Source organism: Theropithecus gelada, chromosome X (assembly GCF_003255815.1).
Source record: "Theropithecus gelada isolate Dixy chromosome X, Tgel_1.0, whole genome shotgun sequence".
Lineage (NCBI taxonomy): Eukaryota > Metazoa > Chordata > Mammalia > Primates > Cercopithecidae > Theropithecus > Theropithecus gelada.
The window spans coordinates 40744119-40770770 of NC_037689.1; the positions used below are offsets into that span (position 1 = coordinate 40744119).

Sequence of the window (26652 nt, forward strand, 5' to 3'; positions counted from 1 at the left end):
AAATGAGCTGGGCATGGTGGCGGTTGCCTGTAGGTCACCTGTAATTCCAGCTACTTGGGAGGCTGAGGCAGAATTGCTGGAACCCAGGAGATGGAGGTTGCAGTGAGCTGAGATTGTACCATTGCACTCCAGCCTGGGCGACAAGAGTGAGACTGCATCTCAAAAAAAAAAAAAAAAGTATATTATGATAGATGTAATAAAAATTGACCCCCGTCTCTACTAAAAATACAAAAACCTAGCCGGGCGCGGTAGCGGGCGCCTGTAGTCCCAGCTACTCGGGAGGCTGAGGCGGGAGAATGGCGTGAACCCGGGGGGCGGAGCTTGCAGTGAGCCGAGATCGCGCCACTGCACTCCAGCCTGGGAGACACAGTGAGACTCCGTCTCAAAAAAAAAAAAAAAAAAAAATTGTTATCGTCTTATCAGCTATTTTAGGTGCTGCTCTCACAGAAATAGCACAATACTGAAGTCTCTGGACAACAGTTAAATGAGGATTTAAAATGTTAAAATTTTTAGGTAATCATCAATTCCCACTATGAAAAACCAAATCTTAAAAAAAGATCGTTGTTCCAATATTTGCTCTATAATAAATCAATTTGGATTAATTTTCTCTTCTGTAAGGGAACCACATTTTGATCCACTAGTCATATATGTATTAATAGTTACTCGCTTTGCTTAGCCAAAATGCCAATAAAGGATAAAACTACTTTAAAAAATAAACACTAGCTTGAGAAATACTATATTGAGACATACATACCATTCCTGCTTGCGTGTACTGAGCAATCATTATTCACTAGCAGTGTGGTGGAATTAGTGGAGTTACTGTTTGACTGTAAGGAATTTGAAGAGCTGGACACTCCTTGGTTTACAGTCTGCTTCTTTAAACCATTAGTAGCAGTTTTACTCCAGTCTACAGCAGAATAAGCATTACAGAAAAACAGGGCAGTATGTTGAAGCTCAAACGCAAGAGACAGATCACAGTGTAACAAGTCCTAAGCAACTGATTCCTCACTTCAGGATCTTATGGAGAAGTCACCTTCCACCAGTTGGTGTGATAACATGTATTTTCATTTGGATGATTATTATTATTATTTTTTTTTTTGAGACGGAGTCTCGCGCTGTGTCACCCAGGCTGGAGTGCAGTGGCGCGATCTCGGCTCACTGCAAGCTCCGCCTCCCAGGTTCACGCCATTCTCCTGCCTCAGCCTCCGAGTAGCTGGGACTACAGGCGCCCGCCACCACGCCCGGCTAGTTTTTTGTATTTTTAGTAGAGACGGGGTTTCACATGTTAGCCAGGATGGTCTCGATCTCCTGACCTCGTGATCCACCCGCCTCGGCCTCCCAAAGTGCTGGGATTACAGGCTTGAGCCACCGCGCCCGGCCCATTTGGATTATTTACATTTGTCCTTCAAATGACTGCGTGGTTAAAAGTAACCTATATTCTCCTAGAACTAAAGGCCAAGCTAATTTGATTATGTCTATAAATATCCACAGAATTAGGTAGTGATTCAGAGCTTCACACTGTCTTAACAAGAACACAAATAGTCTGTGTTGTAATGACTAATTGTTCTTCAATCCATAAAAATGACTGAACTATATGTACTGCCATTTTCTGAATAGACTCCCGTGTCCCCCAGATACTGCAAAGGTGGTATTCATGCAAAAGGAATGTAACTTTTCAAACAGTACTTCATTTTTCTCATTTTCTTAAAAAAACAAAAACAAAAACAAATGAGCTATTTGCTCTACTACCCAACTGGGTATGTGTGAAAATCACTTCAAAATAAACAAATGTATGTTACAACCAAATGTATGCTAAAGCTTATACCCAAAGTCTGGCTTACTAACAAATAAAGCAACTGACAACCAGGACCTGTGGAGAAAGGATTGAGTTGAGATTTTAAAAATTTCCAAGGTAAATATTAAAAATTACTTTGGGAAATGAAAAGCATGATCTCAAAAGAAAATCAAATCTAAAAATTTTACTGTTGCTTCATTGAAGAGGCAGCCAGGCCATTACTTTTATTGCTCAAAAAATTCCCAGATATGAGTAATTATTTTTTAATTCACTAGATTTTTTTTTTCTCCCTAATGTTCACAATCAATATTTTCTGTTGAGCAGATTCCAGATTTGCTGGAATTCACTGATTTCTAGATTGGATTTGCTTTGGATCTTAATTTATACAATCTTTTCCTTGAGATTTAAGAGGAAGAGAAAAAGTGAGGTAAATCTTTACCAGAATTTTCAGCCAGCCGTAACTTTCCACAACAAAGATACCGCCTCCATTGCTTCCTGACATTTTCTTTGGCCACACAGTAAAAGATGAATATGAAAAATCCTAAGGAGGGGGGAAAAAAAAAACCTACAATGAATTCCAAGCTAATAGCTGAATGTCATAAGCTCACTTTGCACAAAATATATTAATAATTATTTTGGCAGCTGTGGGCAACATGAAATTGTGCAAATTGAATCAAAAGTCCGGAGTCCTAGGAAAGCTTGCTGTCAAAAGGCATCAGGGAATGCCTCTAGAAAATCTTTGTAAGATTAAGATTATTTATATGATAAAAGGAATCATAACTTTGCATTTCCACAATTAAATTCACTGTCTCCTCTCCTCCCACATCCTGTCCTTGGCCTTCTGTATCTTGGAATGACAAGCCATCCACCCAGGATCCCAGCTTGGACCTAGGCTCCTGCCTCTCCCTCCCTCCCTATTTAGAATCTGTTTTGAAGCTCTGTCAAATGCCATCTTCTCCATACATCTTTCCCTTCCCGCTCTCCTCCTCTCCAGCCCACTGCCATGTCGTTTGCTCGAATCTCTCTCTCCCCCTCAAACCCAGGCAGTTCAGCGATGTACTCACCTTCCTGCCTGCCTCCTCCTGACCTGCTCCAGGTGCTGGCATGGAGAACAAGCTGAAGACCTGAAGGGGCTCTGGGGCTCTACCTGTCACCCACTCGGGTGCCCAGTCAAGGCAGGCCAGGGCTCCCCAGCCAGTCACATCGCTGCCACTCCCCAAGGCTTTTGTCAACAAATACTTGCTGAGTGAATGGATGAATTCTGGGTTCTCTGCCTTCTACTTAAAAACCCCCAATCTATTCACTTTAAAACCTTCATTTTAAAATACCAGGGGCCAGGCGTGGTGGCTCACGCCTGTAATCTCAGCACTTTGGGAGGCTGAGGTGGGAGGATCACTTGAACCCAGGAGGCGGAGGTTGCAGTGAGCCAAGATCGCGACACTGCACTCCAGCCTGGGTGACAGAGCGAGACTCCATCTCAAAAAACAAACAAACAAAACAGTTTTGCTTCTAGTAGGGTATATGTGCCCACCATCAAGACCATGTCTGAATATTACACAGCTTCATTCATTTGCCACCCTGGGAGTCGACCATTGGTTACATTAGGAGAGAAACAGCATGTATAAGAGAGACCAAAATCAGAACCTATATATATATATTCAACCACCCCGAAAGCCCTGTGCATTAGGGTTAGTTTCCTTGTATAGATGAAGCAATACATTCATTCCTTTTATCCATTCATATTCTAATGAGAAGATAATCTGGGGAAATGAAGAAAAAGGCAGATTCAATTTCCACATTAAACATGTGAGGGTGGGTACCTTGCTTTCATGTCAATGATTAGTGTGATGTGGGCATATATATATACATATATATATATATATATATTTTTGAAAGAAGTCTTGCTCTTGTCCCCCAGGTTTGAGTGCAATGGCTTTATCTCAGCTCACTGTAACCTCAGCCTCCCGGGTTCAAAGGATTCTCCTGCCTCTGCCTCCCAAGTAGCTGGGATTAAGGCGCCTGCCACCACGCCCGGCTAATTTTTGTATTTTTTAGTAGAGGCGGGGTTTCACCATGTTGGCCAGGCTGGTCTCGAACTCCTGACCTCAGATGATCTGCCCGCCTCAGCCTCCCAAAGTGCTGGGATTACAGGCGTAAGCCACCGCGCCCAGTCTATATATATGTATATATATATATATATATATTTTTTTTTTTTTTTTTGAGACGGAGTCTCGCGCTGTCGCCCAGGCTGGAGTGCAGTGGCCGGATCTCAGCTCACTGCAAGCTCCGCCTCCCGGCTTCACGCCATTCTCCGGCCTCAGCCTCCCGAGTAGCTGGGACTACAGGCGCTGCCACCTCGCCCGGCTATTTTTTGTATTTCTTAGTAGAGACGGGGTTTCACCGGGTTAGCCAGGATGGTCTCGATCTCCTGACCTCGTGATCCGCCCATCTCGGCCTCCCAAAGTGCTGGGATTACAGGCTTGAGCCACCGTGCCCGGCCTGTATATATATTTTAAAGTATCTATTACTTTTAGTATGCCATGGTTGGGAAATAAAACTTTTCTTAAGACCCTTAAAAGAATTTGCTCATGTTTTTGGTTTTGTATGCAATACCATGTGGTATAACACCTGGATATACCAGTTGAGGAACTGCTATATTATAAGTAAAAATTAATAACCATATATAACCAAACAATCACCTCTGCTGGCTTCCTCCAAATTTAAATAAGAACCAACAACCAAATTTGGCATTTGAATTTAACCTCAGGTTGGGATTTCTCTGAAAACCAACAAGATGATCTATTGCCTGACAGAACTAGAGAAGCAAAACCAACAGGGAAGATGAACAAAAGCCAATGAGAAGGCAATTAAAAGGCATCCACCAAAGAGGATTCAGAATAAAAGGAAACTAAGGGACAGTGAATTACTGTTATTGTAATGTAAACCTAATAGCCTGCTAGGCTTTTAATGTCAAAGCACTTCCATTAAAAATTAACAGCGAACACGTCTTTCATAATACTGCTCTAAAAGAATCAGTCATTTTCTTTTATAAAGAGTACAAGTATCAGGGTTCCAAGATGAATTGGCTTCATTAACCAATGGGAAACCTGAAGCAGATGGCGACACACAGAGCCTGCTCTCTTTCCCGTTGAGCGTCCCAGGGCAGCAACTTCTTAGGATTAGCCTTCAAGTAAGACTGCTGCCGCTTGGGTCTGTCTGTTGCCTTCCCATTTCTCATTGTCTCCAAATCGCTGACCTAGGAGGTAAGAGCGGTGGGCTCCCTGTACAGGCACAGTCATGGTATGTATGCTTACTGTCTGCATGTTCTACTTGAATACAACAGTTTTTTAAAAAAGAAACCAAGTGAAGGAAGAATAATTGACTTTTTCAAAAAGAGTTCCTGACAGGTTCCCCTCAATGTGGTCTCTCCAAGGAGATAACGATGAATAAGGAGAAAAAAACACCATTTCTTGAATTTAGTAAGCACCTTTCCTCCAAGGATCTCAAAGCACTCCCTCTCAATGATAAATATGTTTTTCAATGAAAATATCTTAAGCCACTAAATAAGCTACTTTGCATATATAGGCATACCTCTTGGGGTTTCACAGATAGTGCATTTTTTTTTTTTTTTTACAAATTGAAGGTTGTGGCAGCCCTGCATCCAGCAAGTCTCTCAAGGCCATTTTTCCAACAGCATGTACTCACCTTGTGTCTCTGTATCAGCAGTTTTTAGCAATAAAATGTTTTTAAGTTAAAGGTATGTACATTTGTTTAGACATCATGCAATTGCACACTTAATAGACTACAGTCTAGTGTAAACATAACTTTTATATGCACTGGGAAACCAAACAATTTGTGTGACTCACTTTATTGCAATATTTGCTTTATTGTAGTGGTCTAGAACCAAACCCCCAGCATCTCTGAGGCATGCCTGTACTCTTTTAGTAGCTACATTTTTGTATTCAACTGGGATCATTCAGTTTGTATTTGATGCTGTAAAGCTTACCTTGTAAAGTATTAAAGATGGCAAACAGATACATGAAGGTCACGTTAACTGGTCCCCAGGCAAAGAAGGCAAAGCCCCAAGTTATTCCCAGTAAAAATGTAAGGCCAGCGATACTCCTGAGGTCTTGAATACTGGTTTTTCGCTGGGCTCCCAGTTGCTTCTTCTTTTTAATTCGACAGAGCTGAACCAGGACCACAATGAACATGCTGACGTTCAGCAAAAATATCACACAGAAATATCCCACCACCGTAATGTAGAATACTGCATTGTTGTTGATCCAGCAGCTGGAGTTGGTTGGGGGGAAAACATATTACAGTGATGAACTAGAGTTCAAAATGATACAATGAATCTCTAACATTTTACTGAAACATTTTCTACCAGTACAAGAGAAAAAAAATGATAAAACTGCTATTCTCTACAATCATTTATAGCTCTAGGGAAAAGAATCTAAGAGTTTATTTGAGGACACTTGGTGATTTAAAGTATTTTAAAAATAGACCTTTTTTTTAAACATTCAGGATTTTGCCCCTGTAAATCCTAGCAACTCTGTTCCATGAGTCTTTATTAATATAACTGGAATGTCATTTTATCAGAGGCTAATGAAAATATTTTCAAAATAGTTCCTCCTAATTCATTTTTCTTTTCAGAATATCTCCTCCTAATTCATCACTTGAAGAGTAGCATGGCATTTCCAGCTAGCTTCTCTCATTACATAAGACTGTGAAGGCTGCTGTGAAATATTGCTGGGTTTTATTAGGATGACAGCAGGAGTCAATATGCTGATTAGATCCTCGTTTTCTAGGAGCATTCCGTTTTCCAGTTCACTTAGCATTCCCTTAGGGGGCTTTGTACTCACAAGTCATCCGGTGAACCATTGGGGAATTTCCCATAGGATCCAAGCCCATAGTTATCTGGGGATATAGTCAGGATGATGGTCACAACCACAGCTGGTACCCCTGGAAGATGGGAAACATTTGTCACACCTAATTCTTTTTTTTTTTTTTTTTTTTTTTTTTGAGACGGATTCTCACTCTGTCACCCAGGCTGGAGTGCAGTGGCGCGATCTCGGCTCACTGTAACCTCCGCCTCCCGGGTTCAAGCAATTCTCCTGCCTCAGCCTCCCTAGTAGCTGGGATTACAGGCGCATGCCACCATGCCTGGCTAATTTTTTTTTTTGTATTTTTCGTAGAGACGGGGTTTCACCATGTTAGCCAGGATGGTCTCGAACTCCTGACCTCGTGATCTGCCTGCCTCAGCCTCCTAAAGTGCTGGGATTACAGGCGTGAGCCACCGCGCCCAGCCGGTCACACCTAGTTCTAATAACTGAAGTGGGTGACAAGACTAGAGATCACATCCTATTTACATCTTGTAGCAGAGACTGGCTAGCCGTTCACCACGCTGGTTTCTTTTCCTCTTTGGCACATGACTGGATGCTCCTAGCCTCCCAGGCAGCTGGGTGTGTGTGGCCACATGGCTCACTTTGGGCCCATGGGATACGGGCACAAATGATTTGCTCCACTTCCAGGCCTGTCCCATAGAAACCTCCTGTGAGATCCTCTACTTTCTTTTTGCCTGCAAACTTGGGGCAACCTTGAGCAGAGTCTTCATTAGCTTGGATCTCTGAATAACTGCAAGACCAGGGACTCCTCTGCCCCTGATAACTAGACTGTAGGTGAGTGAGAAATGATCTTCTACTGAGATTTCAAGATTAATCTGTTACAGCTGCCAGTGTTGCCGTTAACTTTTTTTTTTTTTTTTCCTGCTCTGTCACCCAGGCTAGAGTGCAATGGCACAATCTCAGCTCACTGCAACCTCTGCCTCCTGGGTTCAAGTGATTCTTGTGCCTCAGCCTCTCAAGTAGCTGGGATTATAGGCGTGCGCCACCACACCTGGCTAATTTTTGTATTTTTAGTAGAGACGGGGTTTCACTATGTTGGCCAGGCTGGTCTCAAACTCCTGACCTCAGGTGATCGGCTCACCTTGGCCTCCCAAAGTGCTGGGATTACAGGCATGAGCCACTGCACCCAGTGTTGTGCCTTTAACTTATACATGTCTGGAATGTACATTTAAGAGTCAGCAACTCCTGGCAAATCTTTCATTATGAAACGAAAAGTTCTCAATTTGAGGACTTTGAGACCCAGTGAAGGATGGAGGGTTCTGTCCTGGCTGATCCAGGGGGTGGTGACTGCTACTATGCTGGCTCTCTCGAAAGCCCACGGACACTTCCCTTCAGAGAAGGTACCATGAGAAGGGTCCCCCAAGTTTAAAATAGCTTTTGGTGGGGAAAGAATCCTATTCACCACTGCACACCATCACCCGCCAGCCAACCAGCAGACGTCCCATCTCAAGGCTCTGGTAAAGAACAAACAATTCCTTGTCACAGACCAGTTGCAGTGCCTGGTAATATCAAATCTAATAGTTCATTTAATGCCTTTGCGCTTGAACCTTCTGGTGACCCTGACATATGATAATTTTCTAAGTGAGACACTTTGTTAAAAATAAAATATTGGGGGTGGAGGACCTTGTACTTAACAAAGGAATCTGACTTTCAGCCTTCTCTGAAGAAGACAGAATCCGTGCCCAGTATCTGGAGCGGTGACTTATGTTTCTGGGACAAGCAGGGAAAGGGTGTTGTTCTGTTGTTCTTCACAAAGACATAATGACATAAGATGCAAGGCAGGGTGGCAAGGGCGGTGGCGTGCTTGCAATCTTGATGTGTAGGAATATTTAGCCTGAAAATAGACGGAGTCTGGTGGGGGGTGATGGCAGAAGGCCGCATATAAGGAGACAGAGAGCCAGGCTTGCTGTTTTCTAGCTTTGTGAACTGGAGGGAAATCACATCATCACTTGGAGCCAGTTTGTTCACCTACATTTGGAATGACCATGTGGCTCACCTCACTGGCTTATTTTGCATGGGGTCACTTGTGTGCAAATACGTTGAAAAATAGGGGATTATACATACTGTTATATATTACTTATAGATTATCTAAAGGACTTTCTGGCAGAAGAGGTATCAACTTATTGTTTTCTGCCTGAGAGAGCAAAATCAAGACCACTGGTAAGTGCCACCAGGGAGCTGAATGAACTTAGTGGAAAATCAGAACTGTAGAGCTTTATGAAATAGTTATTGGCTGCCTTGTAAGGTAATGAGATCTCCAGTAATAGAAGTATTCAAGCAGAAGTTAGATTATCTTTAGTTAAGGATAAATCAGGTGGAGTTGAGGGTTGAAGAGGCTCCTACATTGGATGGGAAATTGAATGAAGAGATCTTCAAGATCTTTGGGGAGTCTAAGGCCTTGTGACCTACCACCAATAGGCTGCACAATCAGAAATGTCATGCCCGCGTGGCAGTGAAGTTACAATGGGTTTTTTTTTTTTTTTTTTGAGACGGAATCTCGCTCTGTCGCCCAGGCTGGAGTGCAGTGGCTGGATCTCAGCTCACTGCAAGCTCCGCCTCCCGGGTTTACGCCATTCTCCTGCCTCAGCCTCCCGAGTAGCTGGGACTACAGGCACCCGCCACCTCGCCTGGCTAGTTTTTTGTATTTTTTAGTAGAGACGGGGTTTCACCGGGTTAGCCAGGATGGTCTGGATCTCCTGACCTTGTGATCCACCCGTCTCGGCCTCCCAAAGTGCTGGGGTTATAGGCGTGAGGCACCGCGCCCGGCCACAATGGGTTTTATATGTACGTTCTCTCACTCTGCCCTCCTGAGCATACTGTCATACATGTCTGATATCTGGGAGGTACAAAGTAGAATGAGGCTGGCTGGGAGCTCAGGGACTGAGTTTGGGCTCTTTACCACCAAGCTAATGTTTTCAATATATTGAGCACTTTCTGGCACCTTCTGTGCCAGCCCCAAATTCTAGTTCCTGGAGATACAAAGAGGATTCATGGTTCAGCCTTGAGGAATTTCATATTCGTAACAAATCCAGAGGAAATATACAGGTGTCCTAGAAGGAGACTTGACAAAGTTGCTCTTCGGGCAGTACACATGTAAGAGTACAAAGCTGTTTTAGAAACTTGCTGAATGTGATCTGCTTCATCATTTCCTCCTGCTCAAAAATCAAAACACTGGAGAAAAAGCAGAGGAAGTCCAGGCAACATATAGGCAAGCTTATACATACCCCAACCGACAATGCAGAATTTAAGGATGTATTTTCGGATGTAAGTATTAAATACTTTGACAAGGGCCAGGTACATATGGAATGCTTCTAGGCCCATCCATGTGAATGAGACCAAGAGAAAATAATGAAGAAATACAGCCACTGAAATGCAGACGCCTTGCATCTTATACAGAGCAATCCACGAGTCCAGGAGGAAGACCAGGTTCAGCAGAAGCAGAGCAGCACACAGCTGGATGAGGATTTTGGAAGGATAATCCCTCCGGATCTTTCTAAAAGGAAAAGATGAGAACCAGAATTAGCCTTCTACTCTGCCAACCCCCCATCTTTTTTTTTTTGGTCTAAGATAAGGTCTGGCTCTGTCACCCAGGCTGGAGTGCAGTAGCGTGATCTCAGGTCACTGCAACCTCCGCCTCCCGGGCTCAAGCGATCTTACCACCTCAGCCTCCTGAGTGGCTGGTACTACCGGTACTCATTACCACACCCTGCTAATTTTTTGTATTGTATTTTGTAGAGACAGGGTTTCGCCATGTTACCCAGGCTGGTCTCAGACTCCTGGGCTCAAGCAGTCTTGCTGCCTTGGCCTCCCAAAGTGTTGGAATTACAGAGGCATGAGTTACCACGCCTAGCAATAACCCTTATGTAAGCATATCTGTCAGGCTCTTTGAGTTTTAAGCAATTTATTTTTATTCTTTGGTAAATGTCTATATGCATAAATTTCCTCTCTTTGAGTGTGTGTTTGTATGGGGGGGCGGGGCTTAAAACCAACAACAACAAAGAAAAAATCTGAACAGAATCGTCTGTGATAACCATGAGGAGAATTTGTGTCTGTATTTCTGTGAGATCTTTTACATGCTGACTGGTGGCCCAGACTTTTAAATAGTTTAGAGTAGACTTTACTGAGCACTCGCCCTGTTTCTCCCGAACTACTTTCAGAAGCATTGGTGCTGCTTCTCATAGAGTCTGCTATATTCAGATCTTCAAAATTTAACCAAGATTCCCATATTATTGTATGTTATTAGGTAAAATGAGATCACGGAAAGAAGAGTTTATAGCTAAATGTAATAGCATAGGAGAAGCCAGCTAATTGATGACATGTTCATGTTTATGCATGCAAAATTAGATCCGGTGAAATCATTCTGAGTAATGGCTGGCCTTATGGTTATTTAGTCTCACCAATAATATTTCCAAAGGCTCACTAGATCTGTAGTCACAGCTAGACCCTAACTTTGGCACTGAAAATAAATTTTTTACATTTTCTGATCAGTATCCAAAATCTAAATCCAAGAACCTACATATTGTTTCATTTTGTTGATGCAATAAAAATGCCTATGTCCTTCTTTTCCATTAGAATTTGTTGAAATTACCCCCAAAAAGCAACCAAAGGGACCTGTCTGGTAAGTCAAAAAGGAAAGGCTGTTTTTTAGAATGGCATTCTTGCTGCAGAGCTACACTCACTGAGTGTCTATTTTTTTCAGTAAAGCTTTTCCACCCTTATTTCTCTCCATCCCCACACCAGTTAATGTATTTAATCCTTTGTGTTTGCTCAGTATAATTTAGAAATATAATTTATTAAACATAGTTCTTATGCTGTACATGGTGCTATGGTCTATTTTGGATTGTAAGTCTCTGGGTTTTGGGGCCTGCATCCCTCATTCATTTCACACTTTATGTCTATCAGGTACTGGGCGTCATTCTGGGGTACAAAGATGATTCTGACACAACCCCTGCCTTCAGGGAGTCCACAGACTAGTGTGAGGACACAAGCATATAAACCAAAAAGTCCCATAAAGTTGATATATAGGTGCTCCACTAGCTGGGTGTACAGGGTAAAGCAGGCTGAGGAAAGGGCTTAGTTAATAAATGTTAGCAATGGAGGTGAGTGCTGAGTCCTAAATCCAAATTTCCAGTTGTGGATACTCACTCAAAAGCTACGTAGGTTACAAGAGTCACTGACAGAAAAATTGATGAAAGCCCACAACCAATATATGTAATAAACGTCAGAGCCATCGTTTGAGCAGGCAGCACAGATGTCCTAGATAGGTCCTGGAAAATGAAATAATTGCTTTTAATAATCAAATATTTTAAAATAAATACAAGACTTATGATTTATCAAGTATTCTAGGGACCCATTCACAGTCTATTCAACAAACCTATGAGGTAGGCACACTTATCACTATCAGGTAAAGATAAGGAAACTGAGACACAGAGAGGTTAAGTAACTTGCTCAAGGACACACAGATAGAAAGTGGAGAAGCCAGGATTCAAATTCAGGTCTGGCACACTCCAAAGCCCACGTACTTGATCACTGCATTATAGTGCAATGGAAAGGAACTGGACTAGGAGCCTAAAGACTGCGATTTAGCTCCTGCCTCTTACATTTCTTAGTTCTATGACTGTGGGCAATTATCTAACAAGTGAGTCTTAATTCTGATTTTAATAAAATGACAATAGCAACTCCCCATTCTACCTATCTGGCAGGACTGTTGGGATGATTACGTAAGAGCATTTATGTCAAAGTGTTTTGTAAAAATCTTAAAGTGCATTGCAAACTAAACCATTTTTATTACCCATCCTAATCTGAATTCCTTAGTTCTCTTAATTATTTAAAAGGGAAAAACTTAAATGTAAAAAGAGAATGTGAAAAAATACTTGTCTTTCATGTTCAAGTATTTTCCTTCAGGTGCATTTGCTTATTAGAAGAGAAATCTCTCTTTTTTTTTTTTTTTTGAGATAGCATCTCTCTCTGTTGCCCAGGCTGCAGTACAATGACATGATTTCGGCTCACTGCAACCTCCACCTCCCAGGATCAAGTGATTATCCTGCCTCAGCCTCCTGAGTAGCTGGGACTACAGGTGCGCACCACCACGCCTAGCTAATTTCGTTATTTTTAGTAGAGACGGGGTTTCACCATGTTGGCCAGGCTGGTCTCAAACTCCTGACCTCAAGTGATCCACCCACCTCAGCCTCCCGAAGTGCTGGGATTACAGGCGTGAGCCACCACGCCTGGCAAGGAGTAATCTCATTGGTGTATAAATCAGCCACAATATCATATGTGCTGATCTGTCTAATCCATCAGATTAGACATTGTAGTGTGATGCCCAGCTACCCCTCAGACCCAGAATTTAAGGCCACGTGGCACGGGCATATTACCAGTAGAATGCCGAAGCTTGTCAGATGGCTACAGGTACAGATGGTTTCATTCAATCTCCTGTCTTTGACGGAGCAGCCATCGTCTGACCAGCCTCCTCTGCCACCTGTTGGCATTGGGAAAAGTATCTGTCCCATCAGCAAGGCCACAGCACCAGTGACTTCACGCCCTCCCCAATTAACCCACTCAAGAGTTTGAAAAGGTTATGACTAGAACTTACCATTTCTGCCCAAGTCCCAAAATACACATCTCACTGTTAACTCATCCTGTGGTAGAAAGATAAATCACAAATAATTAAATTAGTGAACTGAAAAAAAAAAAAAAAAAACCTGAAAGGTATTTGGAAAAAAAAAAACTGTGGTTTTTTTTATTTCAGAATCTTAGGCTTAATTTTTGGAGAGTTCTTATTTTATATGGTCCCTAGAAGCAAGTGAGCCCTAAATAGACCAGCATTTCTTAAGCTCATCAATCGTGCATAGGAATCAATTTGGGGCCTTGTGAAAATGCACATTCTGACTCAGTGGGTCTGGGTTGGGGCCTGAGACTCTGCATTTCTAGCAAACTCCCAGGTGATGCTGATGCTGTGGGTGTGTGGACCACACTGTGAGTAGTGAGGTCGTAGATGATGCTTAGTGTGGACTGAGCTGAGAATCAGACCTGCAGCCACAGATCCCCACACACTGGTATCTGATATTTCACAGTTGTTAAGAGCTTGCTTTTGCACCGATTCTTCCTGGAAATTTAGTGGTCAAATTTTTTTTTTTTTTGAGACAGGGTCTCACTTTGTCACCCAAGCTGGAATGCAGTGCCCCAAACACAGCTCACTGCAGCCTTGAGCTCCCGGGCTTGTGATCCTCCCACCTCAGCCCTCCAAGTAGCTGGAACTACAGGCGCCTGCCACCACGCCCAGCTAATTTTTGTATCTTTTGCAGAGATGGGGTTTTGCCATGTTGCCCAAGCTGGTCTCAAACTCCTGAGCTCAGACAATCTGCCCGCCTCAGCCTGTCAAAGTGCTGGGATGACAGTGTGAACCACCGCACCTGCCCTGGTCAATTATTAAGTGTGTTAAAACCCAATGGAGAGGTGTGATTCTAGTCCTACACACTACTCCAATTGAGCTGAAGCTTCTTTCTGCCTGATCTGCCTTTTGCCGGCCACGCCTTACAAGCATAGTTTGTACAAGGTGTTCTTGGTCAATGACCAGATGGCACTGGCCTCTCCCCACCTGGCTCGGGTTGACGTGCTTTAATGTGACTGTCACGTTTCTTGTCAAGTTCCTGACGGTCAGGTTTGCAACACTCGATGATATGACGTAGCTGATCAGAGAGAGGTTCTCCAGGGAAGGATCCTGGCACATGAAGATGGCAAGGGTAAATGAGATATTGTCAGAGTTTTAGAGCTAGAAGGAACACTAAGGAATATTCTGTCCACATTGTTTATCTTACAGTGTAGGTCAGAAATCGAGGAACAAGGAGGAAAGTGACTTTCCCAAGGGTTCACAATGAGAGAAACAGAGCTCGTTCCACGATACAACGCTCTAACTACTGAGCTAAACTGCACAGATTGACACAACAGGATTTTGTGAATCTTTAAAGGGAACATAGCATTAAGCCATTTAAGCTGTGTTTCCCCAAGCAAGTCACTTAACCTCTCTCTGCACCTCCATGGCTTCATCTGTAAAATGGGATAATAATAGTTCCTTCCTCTCAGGGTTGCTGAAAGGATTAGAGTTAACATTGTAACTGCTTAGGATAGTGCTTGGCAATTAGTAAATATAAATACTACGTAACTGTCAGTTACTGTTATTTATCATCACCAGTATCATTAGACTGTGTTTTAAAATGAACTGCAGCATTTCGGCAATTCATTTGACTTACAGCAGCCTTAAGAATATTTGAGCACTAAAAGAAATGAAATGCCCTCGTCTCCAAATAAAACCCAAGCCAAAAGCAGCGAGCAGCAGTTTTACCTGAAACAAGGCAGGTGTTTCAAAGAAATTGAATTGAACCCTGGAAGCTAGCTCCATGTCATTAGCTGGTAAATTATTCATCAGCGATGAAGGAAGAGTAATTGTGCCAATACTGTTCTCAGGAGCTTGGGTTTCCAGAGAAACCTGAAAATCAAGTGGAAGATAAGAATAAATATCTGGAGCTAGTATAATGAGATGGAAAACACACCTATTAGGTTGGTGCAAAAGTAATTGCACTATTTGCCTTTTTTTTTTTTTAAAGTAAAAACCACAATTACTTTTGCACCAGCCTAATAGTTAAGACACAGGGTTCTGTGAGGACCTGACCTGCAGCATCTCTATGTAAAATAGCTTCTACTTCTATTCCTCTGGTTGCTACTAAATTAAAGAAAGGAAGTGCAGGCCGGGCACGGTGGCTCACGCCTGTAATCCCAACACTTTGGGAGGCCGAGTTGGGCAGATCACCTGAGGTCAGGAGTTTGAGACCAGCCTGGCCAACATGGCGAAACCCCATCTCTACTAAAAATATAAAAATTAGCAGGGTGTGGTGGCAGGCACCTGTCATCCTAGCTACTTGGGAGGCTGAGGGAGGGGAATATCTTGAACCTAGGAGGTGGAGGCTGCAGTGAGCCAAGATCGCACCACTGCACTCAACCCAGGGCCACAGAGCGAGACTTCATCTCAAAAAAAAAAGGAAGAGAAAAAAAAAAAAAAAAAAAAAGAAAGAAAGGAAGTGTAATAAGGACAGGAGGCCCCAAGAAGGAAAGGAAACATTTTAAGGATGCATAGAAATAGCTGAAAAGTGCAAGATGACTGCAGATCCCAGGGAGACTGTAGCAGCAGACACACCAAGTTAGTGTCAAGTCCTCATAGAACCATGTGCACTGCACTTGTAAAGGGAAGACTGTGAAAATTAAAAAGTGAGACTTGGTTTCCTTGGGTGTTTGCAGTCCCCAATCCCTCTAAATAGGTGGACAGAAAACACTAGAAACAGGAATGATATTCAGCACCACTATATACAGCAGTGTAGTTCTAACACTTGTTATAATATTGAAATGTGATAAGTAGCTGACACCCCTGCCTACTCTTCCAACTGCCTAGAACCTTCTGCTGGATACCACCCATGCCAGCTTCCAAAATTCAGCTGCTAAAGGGTTAACGCAGGGAATAACAGGGACCTCCGACATCCTGCACCAGCCAAGACCAACGTCGTCTTTTTTTTTTTTTTTTTTTTTTTTGAGACGGAATATTACCTGTCGCCCAGGCTGGAGGGCAGTGGTGCAATCTTAGCTCACTGCAACCTCCGCGTCCTGAGTTCAAGCAATTCTCCTGCCTCAGCCTCCTGAGTAGTTGGGATTACAAGCGCATGCCACCACGCCCAGCTAATTTTTGTATTTTTAGTAAAGACAGGGTTTCACCATGTTGTCCAGGCTGGTCTTGAACTCCCGACCTCCAGTGATCCACCTGCCTTGATCTCCCAAAGGTCTGGGATTACAGGTGTGAGCCACTGCGCCCGGCTTGATTCTGTGGTGCCTCTCTGTTCTAGATGCCAAATATTTTGAATATCACCCCAGACTATAAGCAGTAATTGCCTCAATCATGAAATACAACGGGGACTACAATCACACACAAGAGAATGTTTTTTTCTGACATCAATTACAACGTACCTGAAGATTTGCAGGGTCTTGGGCCACAAAGGTAGTTGTGTTGAAACTACTGGCATTTACTCTGATCACGGCCAGAGCCAAAGAAGGGGAGGTTAGACTTATGGTCTTGTTTGAAAAGTTCAGCTGTAGGCCAATGTCATCCACTACTTTCAGCAATCTGTAAAGAAAGGTGGGCAGTTTGTTTGTTTGTTTGTTTTTTTGTTTATTTAGAGACGGAGTCTCGCTCTGTTGCCAGGCTGGAGTACAGTGGCGTGATCTCGGCTCACTGCAACCTCTGCCTCCTGGGTTCAAGCAATTCTCCTACCTTAGCCTCCCGAGTAGCTGGGACTACAGATGCACACCACCACGCCTAGCTAATTTTTTGTATTTTAGTAGAGACGGGGTTTCACCATGTTGGCCAGGATGGTCTTGATCTCCTGACCTCGTGATCCGCCCGCCTCAGCCTCCCAAAGTGTTGGGTGCAGTGGCGCCATCTTGGCTCACTGCAACCTCCACCTCCTGGGTTCAAGCGATTTTCCTGCTTCAGCCTCCTGAGTAGCTGGGACTACAGACACGCATCACCACACCTGGCTAATTTTTGTATTTTTAATAGAGACAGGGTTTCACCATGTTAGCCAGGCTGGTCTCAAACCCCTGACCTCAAGCAATCTGCCCGCCTCAGCCTCCCAAAGTGCTGGGATTACAGGCGTGAGCCACAGTGCTCAGCCTCAAGGTTGGCAGTGTAGATTTGGCAGGCCTGCTCTGTCTCCTCATTCTGAGCAGAATATAGAGTAGCAACCTGAGAAACCATGATGTACCTGGTATTTGGGAGTAAAAGACTTGGTGATATTAATCATGTGAGCAGCATCTTTGTCTTTGGAGGGTCCCCTCTCACCACCACTTCAGTTTGCTAAGTCGTACCTTTGAGCCAGAGGGGCCAGCATGTCGGGCGGGGAATGAAGAAGTTTGCTGACTTGGTTTATCATTTCTCCTGCGAGGTTAGGCTCCAGGCTGCCAAAGGACAGAGCCTTCTCCATCTGCGACACTTGGTTCTCAAGATCAGAAATACTGCTGGTGTTTACGATGTCTGTATCAAAGAGCCAAATCGTGTTATGAACACACAATGGAAAACCCACTAATAAAGATAAATGTACACAGACCCTGTGATATGGCAAACTCACCCCTGGGTATTTGCCCCAGATAAATGAAAACATATGTCTTGGGAAGACTTGTTCATGAATGTTTACGGTGGCCTTTTTCATAATAGTCCCAAACTAGAAACAACCCAAATGCCCATCAACTGGAGAATGAATCAACAAACTGTGGTACCTCCATCCAGTGAAATATTATTCCATGATAAAAACGAATTAACTTTAAATACACGCAACAGCATGCGTGGATCTCCAATTTGCCAATGCATTATGTGAAGTGAAAGAAGCCAAACTCAAAAGGCCACATACTGAGTCTCTTCATATGATATTCTAGAAAAATCCAAAAAACTGTAGGGAAAGAGATCAGTGGTAGCCAGGGGCTGGGGTGAGGGGCTAGGTTTTGACTTTGAAGGGACACAAGGGAACTTTGGGAGTAGTAGGGAAACTTATATATCTTGATTATGATAGTGGTTACATGACTGTGGGTGTTTCCACCTGCACAGAACTGCAAAAATTTGATTTAACCATCAAATTGGATACATTTTACTGTATGTAAATTATACTTCAATAAATCTAACTAAAAAATATAAAGCACATCAGTGTATTTAGTATATACTCATATAAGCACAAGTATGCTTGTATTTAATTTATATCATGTGTACAGGATTTTATGTGGATTGCTGGAAGCTCTTTTGTGAAAAAGAGAATATTATGGGCCAGGCACGGTGACTCATGCCTGTAATCCCAGCACTTTGGGAAGCTGAGGCAGGTGGATCACCTGACGTCAGGAGTTCGAGACCAGCCTGGCCAACATGGGGGAACCCTGTCTCTACTAAAAATATTTTTAAAAGTAGCCAGGTGTGGTGGCATGTGCCTGTAGCCCCAGTTACTCGAGAGGCTGAGGCACGAGAATCGCTTGAACCCAGGAGGCAGAGGTTGCGGTGAGCCGAAATTGCACCACTGCACTCCAGCCTGGGTGACAGAGGGAAACCCCCTCTCTCCAAAAAACAAAAACAAAAAAAAAAAAAAAAAAGAATATTATGAAATCCACAGCTGGACTATCACCTGTAAGTCTGATTTTTTTTTTTTTTTTTTTTTAGACGGGGTCTCGCTCTGTCACCCAGACTGGACTGCAGTGGCCGGATCTCAGCTCACTGCAAGCTCCGCCTCCCGGGTTCACGCCATTCTCCGGCCTCAGCCTCCCGAGTAGCTGGGACTACAGGCGCCCGCCACCTCGCCCGGCTAGTTTTTTGTATTTCTTAATAGAGACGGGGTTTCACCATGTTAGCCAGGATGGTCTCGATCTCCTGACCTCGTGATCCGCCCGTCTCGGCCTCCCAAAGTGCTGGGATTACAGGCTTGAGCCACCGCGCCCGGCCTGTAAGTCTGATTTTTAATAGTGTTTTTAATAGGGAAACAATGATACAAACCTCTCTTTAACAACAGACAACTCTTAATTTCACCACTTAACATCCTATTATTTTGCCTATTCCAGTCAAATCTTTATGCATGTGTATTTACACTATTATAAACATGATGTGCAAACTATTTGTTGTTGGGCTATTTTCACCTCACATCAAGACTTGTAAATGCCCCCAAGTTTCTGTATATTTCTGTTTCTGTTCTAATGACTTACATGGTCGCATAATAGTCATTGTGTTAGAGTAGCATATCTTATTTAATCATTCCTGTCTTCTGGAACCATTAAGTTTATTCTAATTTTTAGCTCCTGGGTAACACCTCAATCTGTATCTTTTATGCATATGTCACTTTGCTTCTTGTTGCCCCAGGAATACACAGGCACCAGAGGCCACCTTGATAGTGTTTTGTGTAGCCTGTTAGGCTGAGTCTAAGGATCGTTGGGAATTAGCTTTGGGAAGGTGGGCATCTTAGGCCCAGGCTAATGAACTTCAATTTTACTTTATTCTTCATCAGTCATTTGGACCTTCCTTTGACTGGAGCCCCAATGATTTTCTAATTTGGCCAAAAATATTTATATTTATAAAAAATTATTGGCTGGGCACAGTGGTTCACACCTATAATCCCAACGCTTTTGGAGGTTGAGGTGGGAGGATCACTTGAGCCCAGGAGTTTAAAACCAGCCTAGGCAACATAGCAAGACCCCAAATAAGGGAAGGAAGGAAGGAAGGAAGGAAGGAAGGAAGGAGGGAAGGAAGGAGGGAGGGAGGGAGGTAGGGAGGGAGGTAGGTAGGGAGGGAGGATATTGAAGAGAGAGCAGTGCAAATTTGAAGAAATATGAAGTCATTTAGCAGAAGCTCCTTATCTCCTGGTGATGCTAGCACCAGGGTGGAGGAGGTGGGTACCAAAATCAATCTAATGTCACCAAAAACTTGGCTTCCCCCATCCTCCAAATTCTAGAGGAAGACCTGCCTCTTACTCACAGAGCTGAAACTCCAGCATATCCAGATTTCTCTCAGCTTCTTTCCCTCTTGCCTTTCTCTCTGTACCACTAAGCCCACTTTGGACCCGGGAGCCCTTGGCGGTTTCCACAGCGTTCTCACGTACACCTTCATTCTCAGCCTCATGCAGTTAGTGTGATGATTTTGATCCTCACATAGAACAGGCAGAGGCAGGAGGAGCTTGTTCCAGATCACACTGTCTGCGAGGGCCCGTGCGGACCCAAGTCTGGGTCTTCACAATGTTTCTCCCCTCCTACCACTACCTTGGCTCAGTCCCAGCTCGGTCACTCCGTGACTGACTGACTTTCAGACCTGCCAATTTTTTCTTTTGTCTTCTGTCTAAACTAAGCTGCAATGTTTAATAGATCAAAAGTTTACTCTTCAGGGTGTTGAAAACAGTGTCCCAACCACCTTTTGTAGGAGAAAGAAACCTAGAAAATCTCCAACTCTATCAAGTGAGATCTGTGCTTGCCCCTTAGAGCTATTTCTCCATTATCTTGGTCAAAACAATGGAACTCAGCCACAGCCAAGAAGCAAAGTGACAACTACATGAAAGATACCTGGGAGCTAAAAAGTAGAATAAACTTAATGGTTTCAGAAGAGAGGAATGATTAAATTAGATATGCCACCTCAACACAATGACTATTATGCAACCACGTAAGTCATTAGAACATTAGAATGCCTAAAGGAAAGCTCTAGAAATCAAGCGAACATCATACAAAGAAAGGCTCAACATGGTCTTATCACAGATGTCTTGACTGGCAGATTGGCCGCTGTTCAAGTGGCATCTTACATTTACCTGTCTGGACAGGAGGTGCGCTGGTAGTGATGACATTCGCAGGGGCAGACACGGTGGGAGAGGAAAATGAGGCTTTCACAGGAGGTGGGGTGCCGGAAACATGGGTTTGGGGCATAGGGGAAGAGATTGTTTCAGACTGTGGGGACGTGTCAATGACAGGGCTGGAAGCTATGGGAGCTGAAGGCTGAGGTGAAAGGGGGTGAATCTCCCCTATTGGAGAGAGCACATTGTGGGTCACAGGTGAATAATCTGGGGGCTCAGCAAAAGAGGTAGCATTGGGGACCTGGGAAAGCACAGTGGCCCGAGGCACCACTGGGATGGATTGGCTGGAAGAAAATGGTGGGCCACGTGGATGGTCAGCAAGACAGACAATGGGATCCTGCAGGTCACTAAAGGAACAAATCAGAGAGATACATGTGAGACACGAATGAGCTACAGAGGGCGAGTCTTTCCCCTCTGGCAATCATCTGACACCGTCAAGTTGACGTAGTTACATCAGGGACATGACACTTCCAGCCTCTGCCATTTCACACCCTCTGTGCACCTGCCACTAGCCCCCAGCCCCTGCCCACTTCTACCACCTACTTCCTGGGACAGGAATGAGCAAGGAGAGATGCTCTTCTGTGACTCCCCAGTTCACTGCTGCTCTGTGGCTCTACGTCTCATGGTCACTCAATTGAGGGGATCTTCTCTGTGCTCCCGGGGGAGGGGAACTGTGAAATGCCTCGTGACCCAACTGGTTTTCATATACTAGGAATCTATCTTAATCAACTTTACACTGCTATAGCCTGGCATAGTGGTAGCTGACCCATGGTAACTGACCAAGAAATGTTGGTTGAATGAAAACAATGAATCAAGCTAGGGCAAAAGGGGTGGTCCCCAGCTTCTACATCAGCTATGTCTTCAAGGTTCCTTTAGCTCAGTGGTTCTCAACCTTGGCTGTGCATGAGAACTACCCAGAACATTGTTTTTTTTTTTTTTTTTTTTGAGATGGAGTCTCACTCTTGTCACCCAGGCTGGGGTACAGTGGCATGATTTTGGCTCACTGCAACCTCTGCCTCCTGGGTTCAAGTGATTCTCTTGCCTCAGCCTCCCGAGTAGCTGGGACTACAGGCAACCACCACCACGCCTGGCCAGTTTTTGTATTTTTAGTAGAGATGGGGTTTCGCTGTGTTGGCCAAGCTGGTCTCGAACTCCTGACCTTCAGTGATCTGCCCACCTCAGCCTCCCAAAGTGCTGGGACTACAGGCGTGAACCACTGTGCCTGGGCCAGAACACTTTTTAAAACATATATGTATATAGATTTCTGTGGCCTACTCCTCTGTGTTTGATTCAGCTGGTCTTGGGATGGGGCATGTGTATTTTCTAAACTCTCTGGCGATTTTCCTGGGCATCAAAGGTGGAGAAGTCGTCACCTACTCTCTGGCACAAGATCTGTCAGTCTTGAGAGACCTAGGGAGGAACAACTAGAGGAGGAGCAACAAATTATTACCCAGGGAATATTTGCCCAGGGAAGCCTCTGATCGATCTAGTTTTAGATGGAGACTTAGAACACCAATGAGAATGTGTTCTTAGAGCTTCTCTAGGGTGAGAAGAGGGAGGAATATTAGGTCAAGGGGCCTAAAGCAATTCACATCTATAAAAAGAAAAGCCTGCTTGGTCCAGTCTGGCTGGTCACTTGGCCATAGGCCTCCCTGCATCCCCTGAGGTTTGGGGCAGTGAGGATAAAGGGGTGTCAGACAGTCAGAAACGTCATGAGTCAAAAAGCCTAGACTTGGCCGGGCGCGGTGGCTCATGCCTGTAATCCCAGCACTTTGGGAGGCCGAAACGGGTGGATCACCTGAGGTCAGGAGTTCCAGACCAGCCTGGCTAACATGGCGAAACCCCGTCTCTACTAAAAATACAAAAATTAGCCAGGCGTGGTGGTGGGTGCCTATAATCCCAGCTACTCGAGAGGCTGAGGCAGGAGGATCGCTTGAACCTGGGTAGCAGAGGTTGCAGTGAGCCAAGATTGTACCACTGCACTCCAGCCTGGGTGAAAGAGTGAAACTCTGTCTCAGAAACAAACATACAAACAAACAAACAACCTTCACTTGGGCTCCAGCTCTCACTACTCCTGTGGACAATTTACCCAACATCTCTCAGACTCCATTCCCTAAGCTGTACACTGTAGCGACCCACCTGGCCAAGTTGGGGTAAAGGTGCTTTGCAAAGTGTACATTAAATTTTCTTCAGCTTATCTGGGGGCCTGCAGAAGGTAGACCCCCAACACAGGCTCCCATTCACTGGGCTCAGCTGTGAAGAGGTTGCCTTCTACTCCTGTCGCTTATGCTAGTCGGAGCCCTCCATCCACTGTGAGGCACACAGGGAAGTGGCAGAGCAGTGGTGGGCAATGCCAGCAGCACATCTGAACCCCTCAGAGCACCTTGGCACCAATGCCTGGGCTCCCACTCCAAACCAGCTGACCTGGAACCTCTGGCGGTGGGCGCAGGTGCCCATTTTAATGCACGTCATTTTAATGTGCTTCTTTACTGCGGTGTAGCCTGCATAAGGTGTACTAATCTTACATTTAGAGCTTGACGAATTTTATATATAATCACTACCTAGATCAAAACAGAGCATTTCCAGCACCCCAGAAGGCCACTTTGACACATCAGTATGTTTTAAAAATACCCCAGGTATTTCTAATGTACAGTTAAACTTAAGAACCAACATATTAGAAAGACCCTGAGTGGGCATCTAATTCTGACCCAGTGGTTCTCGAACTTGGCTGCGCATTAGAATCACCCCACCCAGGAGTTTTTAAAAACCAGGAAGCCCAGGCTGCATCCTAGACCAATCTCTAAGGGTGGGAGGCAGGCATCTGTGTATTTTTAAAATTCATTCATTCATTCATTCATTCATTCATTCATTCATTCATTCAGAGACGGGGTCTTGCTTTATCACCCAGGCTGGAATGCAGTGACATGATCATGACTCACTGCAGCCTCCACTCCCCAGGCTCAAGTGATCCCTCCTGCCTCGGTCTCCCAAGTAGCTGGGACTACAGGTGTACATCACCCTGCCCAGCTAATTTTTAAAAACTGTTTGTAGAGACAGGGTCTCACTATGTTGCCCTGGCTGGTTGTGAACTCCTGGCCTCAAGCAATCCTCCCACCTACGCCTCCCAAAGGGCTGAGATTATAGGCGTGAGCCACCATGCCCGGCTGCATTGATGTTTTTTAAAACACTCCAGAGGATTTCAACATGCGGCCAGGATTGAGAACCACTGGCACTGCTCTACAGTCTGTATATAGACCCTCGGTGCTCAAAGTGGGGTCCATGAACCAGCAACACTGGCTTCACCTGGAGAGCTTGTCAGAAATGTGGAGTCTCAGGCCCAGGCCTTACTGGATCGGAATCTGCATTTTAACAAGATCCTGAGTGATGGATGTGGACGGTGATCTTTGAGAAGTGCTGATCCAGTCCATTTCCTAATTTTACAGAGCTCTAACTCACTTCTTCATTTGACCTGAGACTCTGAAGGTTAAAAAGCATCTGCTCTTGAACACGGATACACAGCTAGTTAATGACTGAGCCCTAGCTGGACATCAGTTTCACATCCTGACCCCTTTTCTATTCCTGTTTCTTCTTCTTAACCACTCTCTGAATGGGCAGCCACTAGGGGTCAGTGGGGCTGCCTCAAAAGAGGGATGCTCTTCTGATCAGATCCCAATGCTTCCAGAAACTCTATCCCCCAAATGGGGCTCAATGCTCCAGCTTAATGAGGCATGTGAAGCTGAATGGGGCAAGTTACTCTTTACTTTTTATTGCAGAAAATGCTGCTACAAATCCTTAACTAAAGACTTTTACCTGTTCCTCAAGGCCCAATGTTTTAATATTAGTATATCTCAGAAATCTGGCCCACAAAGGGCAGACAGGCTACACTTAGCCTTCTCCTCCCATCTGAGAAGCTACACAGATTTTTTAAAAAGTCCTTTTTTTCCAAATACAATTTTTATCTGATTGTAGAAGAATATAGAAAATGCTGCAAAGTAAGAAATAAAAGAAAAAGTAAAAAAACAAAACAAAGCAAAACTCATAATGCCAGCAGGCAGGTCATTCATGGGGAATCACAGTGAACATTTTCATTCATGTCCTTCCTGTTTTTTTCTATGTATATTTCTACACACCTGTGGTCACATCATGTGTGACTTTCAGAGTCTTTTGCTATTTTGGAGCACCCATCTCCCAGTTTCCCTCCATTGGAGCAATGATTTTAAGGCATCAATTCTCAACTCTCGTCGCACATTAGAATCGCCAGCAGGGCTTATATTTTTATTTATTTATTTATTTTTGAGACAGGGTATTGCTCTGTTGCCCAGGCTGGAGTGCCGAGGAATGAACATAGCTCACTGCAGCCTTGAGTTCCTGGGCTCAAGTGATTCTCCCACCTCAGACTACAGGCACGTGTCACGATGCCCAGCTTTTTTTTTTTTTCCCCCAATTTTTAGTAGAAACGAGATCTCGCCCAGGCTGATCTTGAACTCCTGAGTTCAAGCAGTTCTCCCACCTGGGCCTTCCAAAGTGCTGAGATTATAGGCGTGAGCTACTGCGCCTGGTGCAGAAGGGCCTTAATGCCTAAGCTATATCCTAGACCAATTAAATCAGAATCTCTGAGCCTGGTGACTGGGAATCAGTATTTTTTTTAACTTTTTATTGGAACTAATTTTAGGCTTACAGAAATACTATAAAAACAATACAAACAGTTCTGTATACCTCCCATGTAGCTTGGTCGCCCACTGTTAACATCTAACATCCAGATTAGACCCAAATGCCTATCAAAATTTAGTATATGACAAAGGTGACATCTCGGATCACTGGGGAAAAGATGAACTTTTTCATATTTAACTACATAAAATTGTTTCAAAATTTGCATGACAGAAAACATGATAAAGTCAAAAGACAACTAAAATACTGGGAGAAAATATTTGCGACATATACCATAGATATGCTTATAAAGAGCTAATATGCACCATATATAAAGTACTGTTTTTTTTTTTTTTGAGACAGAGTCTCACACTTTCGCCTAGGCTGGAGTGCAGTGATGCGACCTCCGCTCACTGCAAGCTATGCCTCCCGGGTTCACACCACTCTCCTGCCTCAGCCTCCTGAGTAGCTGGGACTACAGGCGCCCGCTGCCACGCCTGGCTAATTTTGTTTTTGTATTTTTAGTAGAGACGGGGTTTCACCAGGTTAGCCAGGATGGTCTTGATCTCCTGACCTCATGACCCACCCGCCTTGGCCTCCCAAAGTGCTGGGATTACAGGCGTGAACCACTGCGCCTGGCTAAAGTACTCTTAAATAATGGATCAGATATCAATTAGAAAGACCATCCTGGCTAACCCGGTAAAACCCCGTCTCTACTAAAAAATACAAAAACTAGCGGGGCCAGATGGCGGGCGCCTGTAGTCCCAGCTCCTCCGGAGGCTGAGGCAGGAGAATGGCGTAAACCCGGGAGGCGGAGTTTGCAGTGAGCTGAGATCCGGCCACTGCGCTCCAGCCTGGGTGACAGAGCGAGACTCCATCTTAAAAAAAAAAAAAAAAAAAAAAAAAG

General features: G+C 44.2%; 1 protein-coding gene across 9 annotated transcripts in view; it reads right to left on the minus strand.

The window, feature by feature from the left end:
- Positions 1 to 26652, minus strand: part of ADGRG2 (adhesion G protein-coupled receptor G2) — a 94225-nt gene that overhangs the window by 3986 nt on the left and 63587 nt on the right. For 8 of the 9 annotated variants that reach the window (XM_025372243.1, XM_025372250.1, XM_025372247.1 and 5 more), the window contains 13 exons: positions 21057 to 21445; positions 17608 to 17773; positions 16708 to 16864; positions 15041 to 15184; positions 14297 to 14419; positions 13292 to 13337; positions 13074 to 13177; positions 11845 to 11966; positions 9924 to 10192; positions 6658 to 6757; positions 5802 to 6085; positions 2235 to 2336; positions 755 to 907 (listed from right to left, as the gene is read on the minus strand). In XM_025372243.1, coding sequence (XP_025228028.1) covers positions 755 to 907; positions 2235 to 2336; positions 5802 to 6085; positions 6658 to 6757; positions 9924 to 10192; positions 11845 to 11966; positions 13074 to 13177; positions 13292 to 13337; positions 14297 to 14419; positions 15041 to 15184; positions 16708 to 16864; positions 17608 to 17773; positions 21057 to 21445 — 2159 coding nt within the window. The remainder of the gene's footprint in view (positions 1 to 754; positions 908 to 2234; positions 2337 to 5801; positions 6086 to 6657; positions 6758 to 9923; positions 10193 to 11844; positions 11967 to 13073; positions 13178 to 13291; positions 13338 to 14296; positions 14420 to 15040; positions 15185 to 16707; positions 16865 to 17607; positions 17774 to 21056; positions 21446 to 26652) is intronic. The other variant, XM_025372251.1, reaches the window with a different exon arrangement.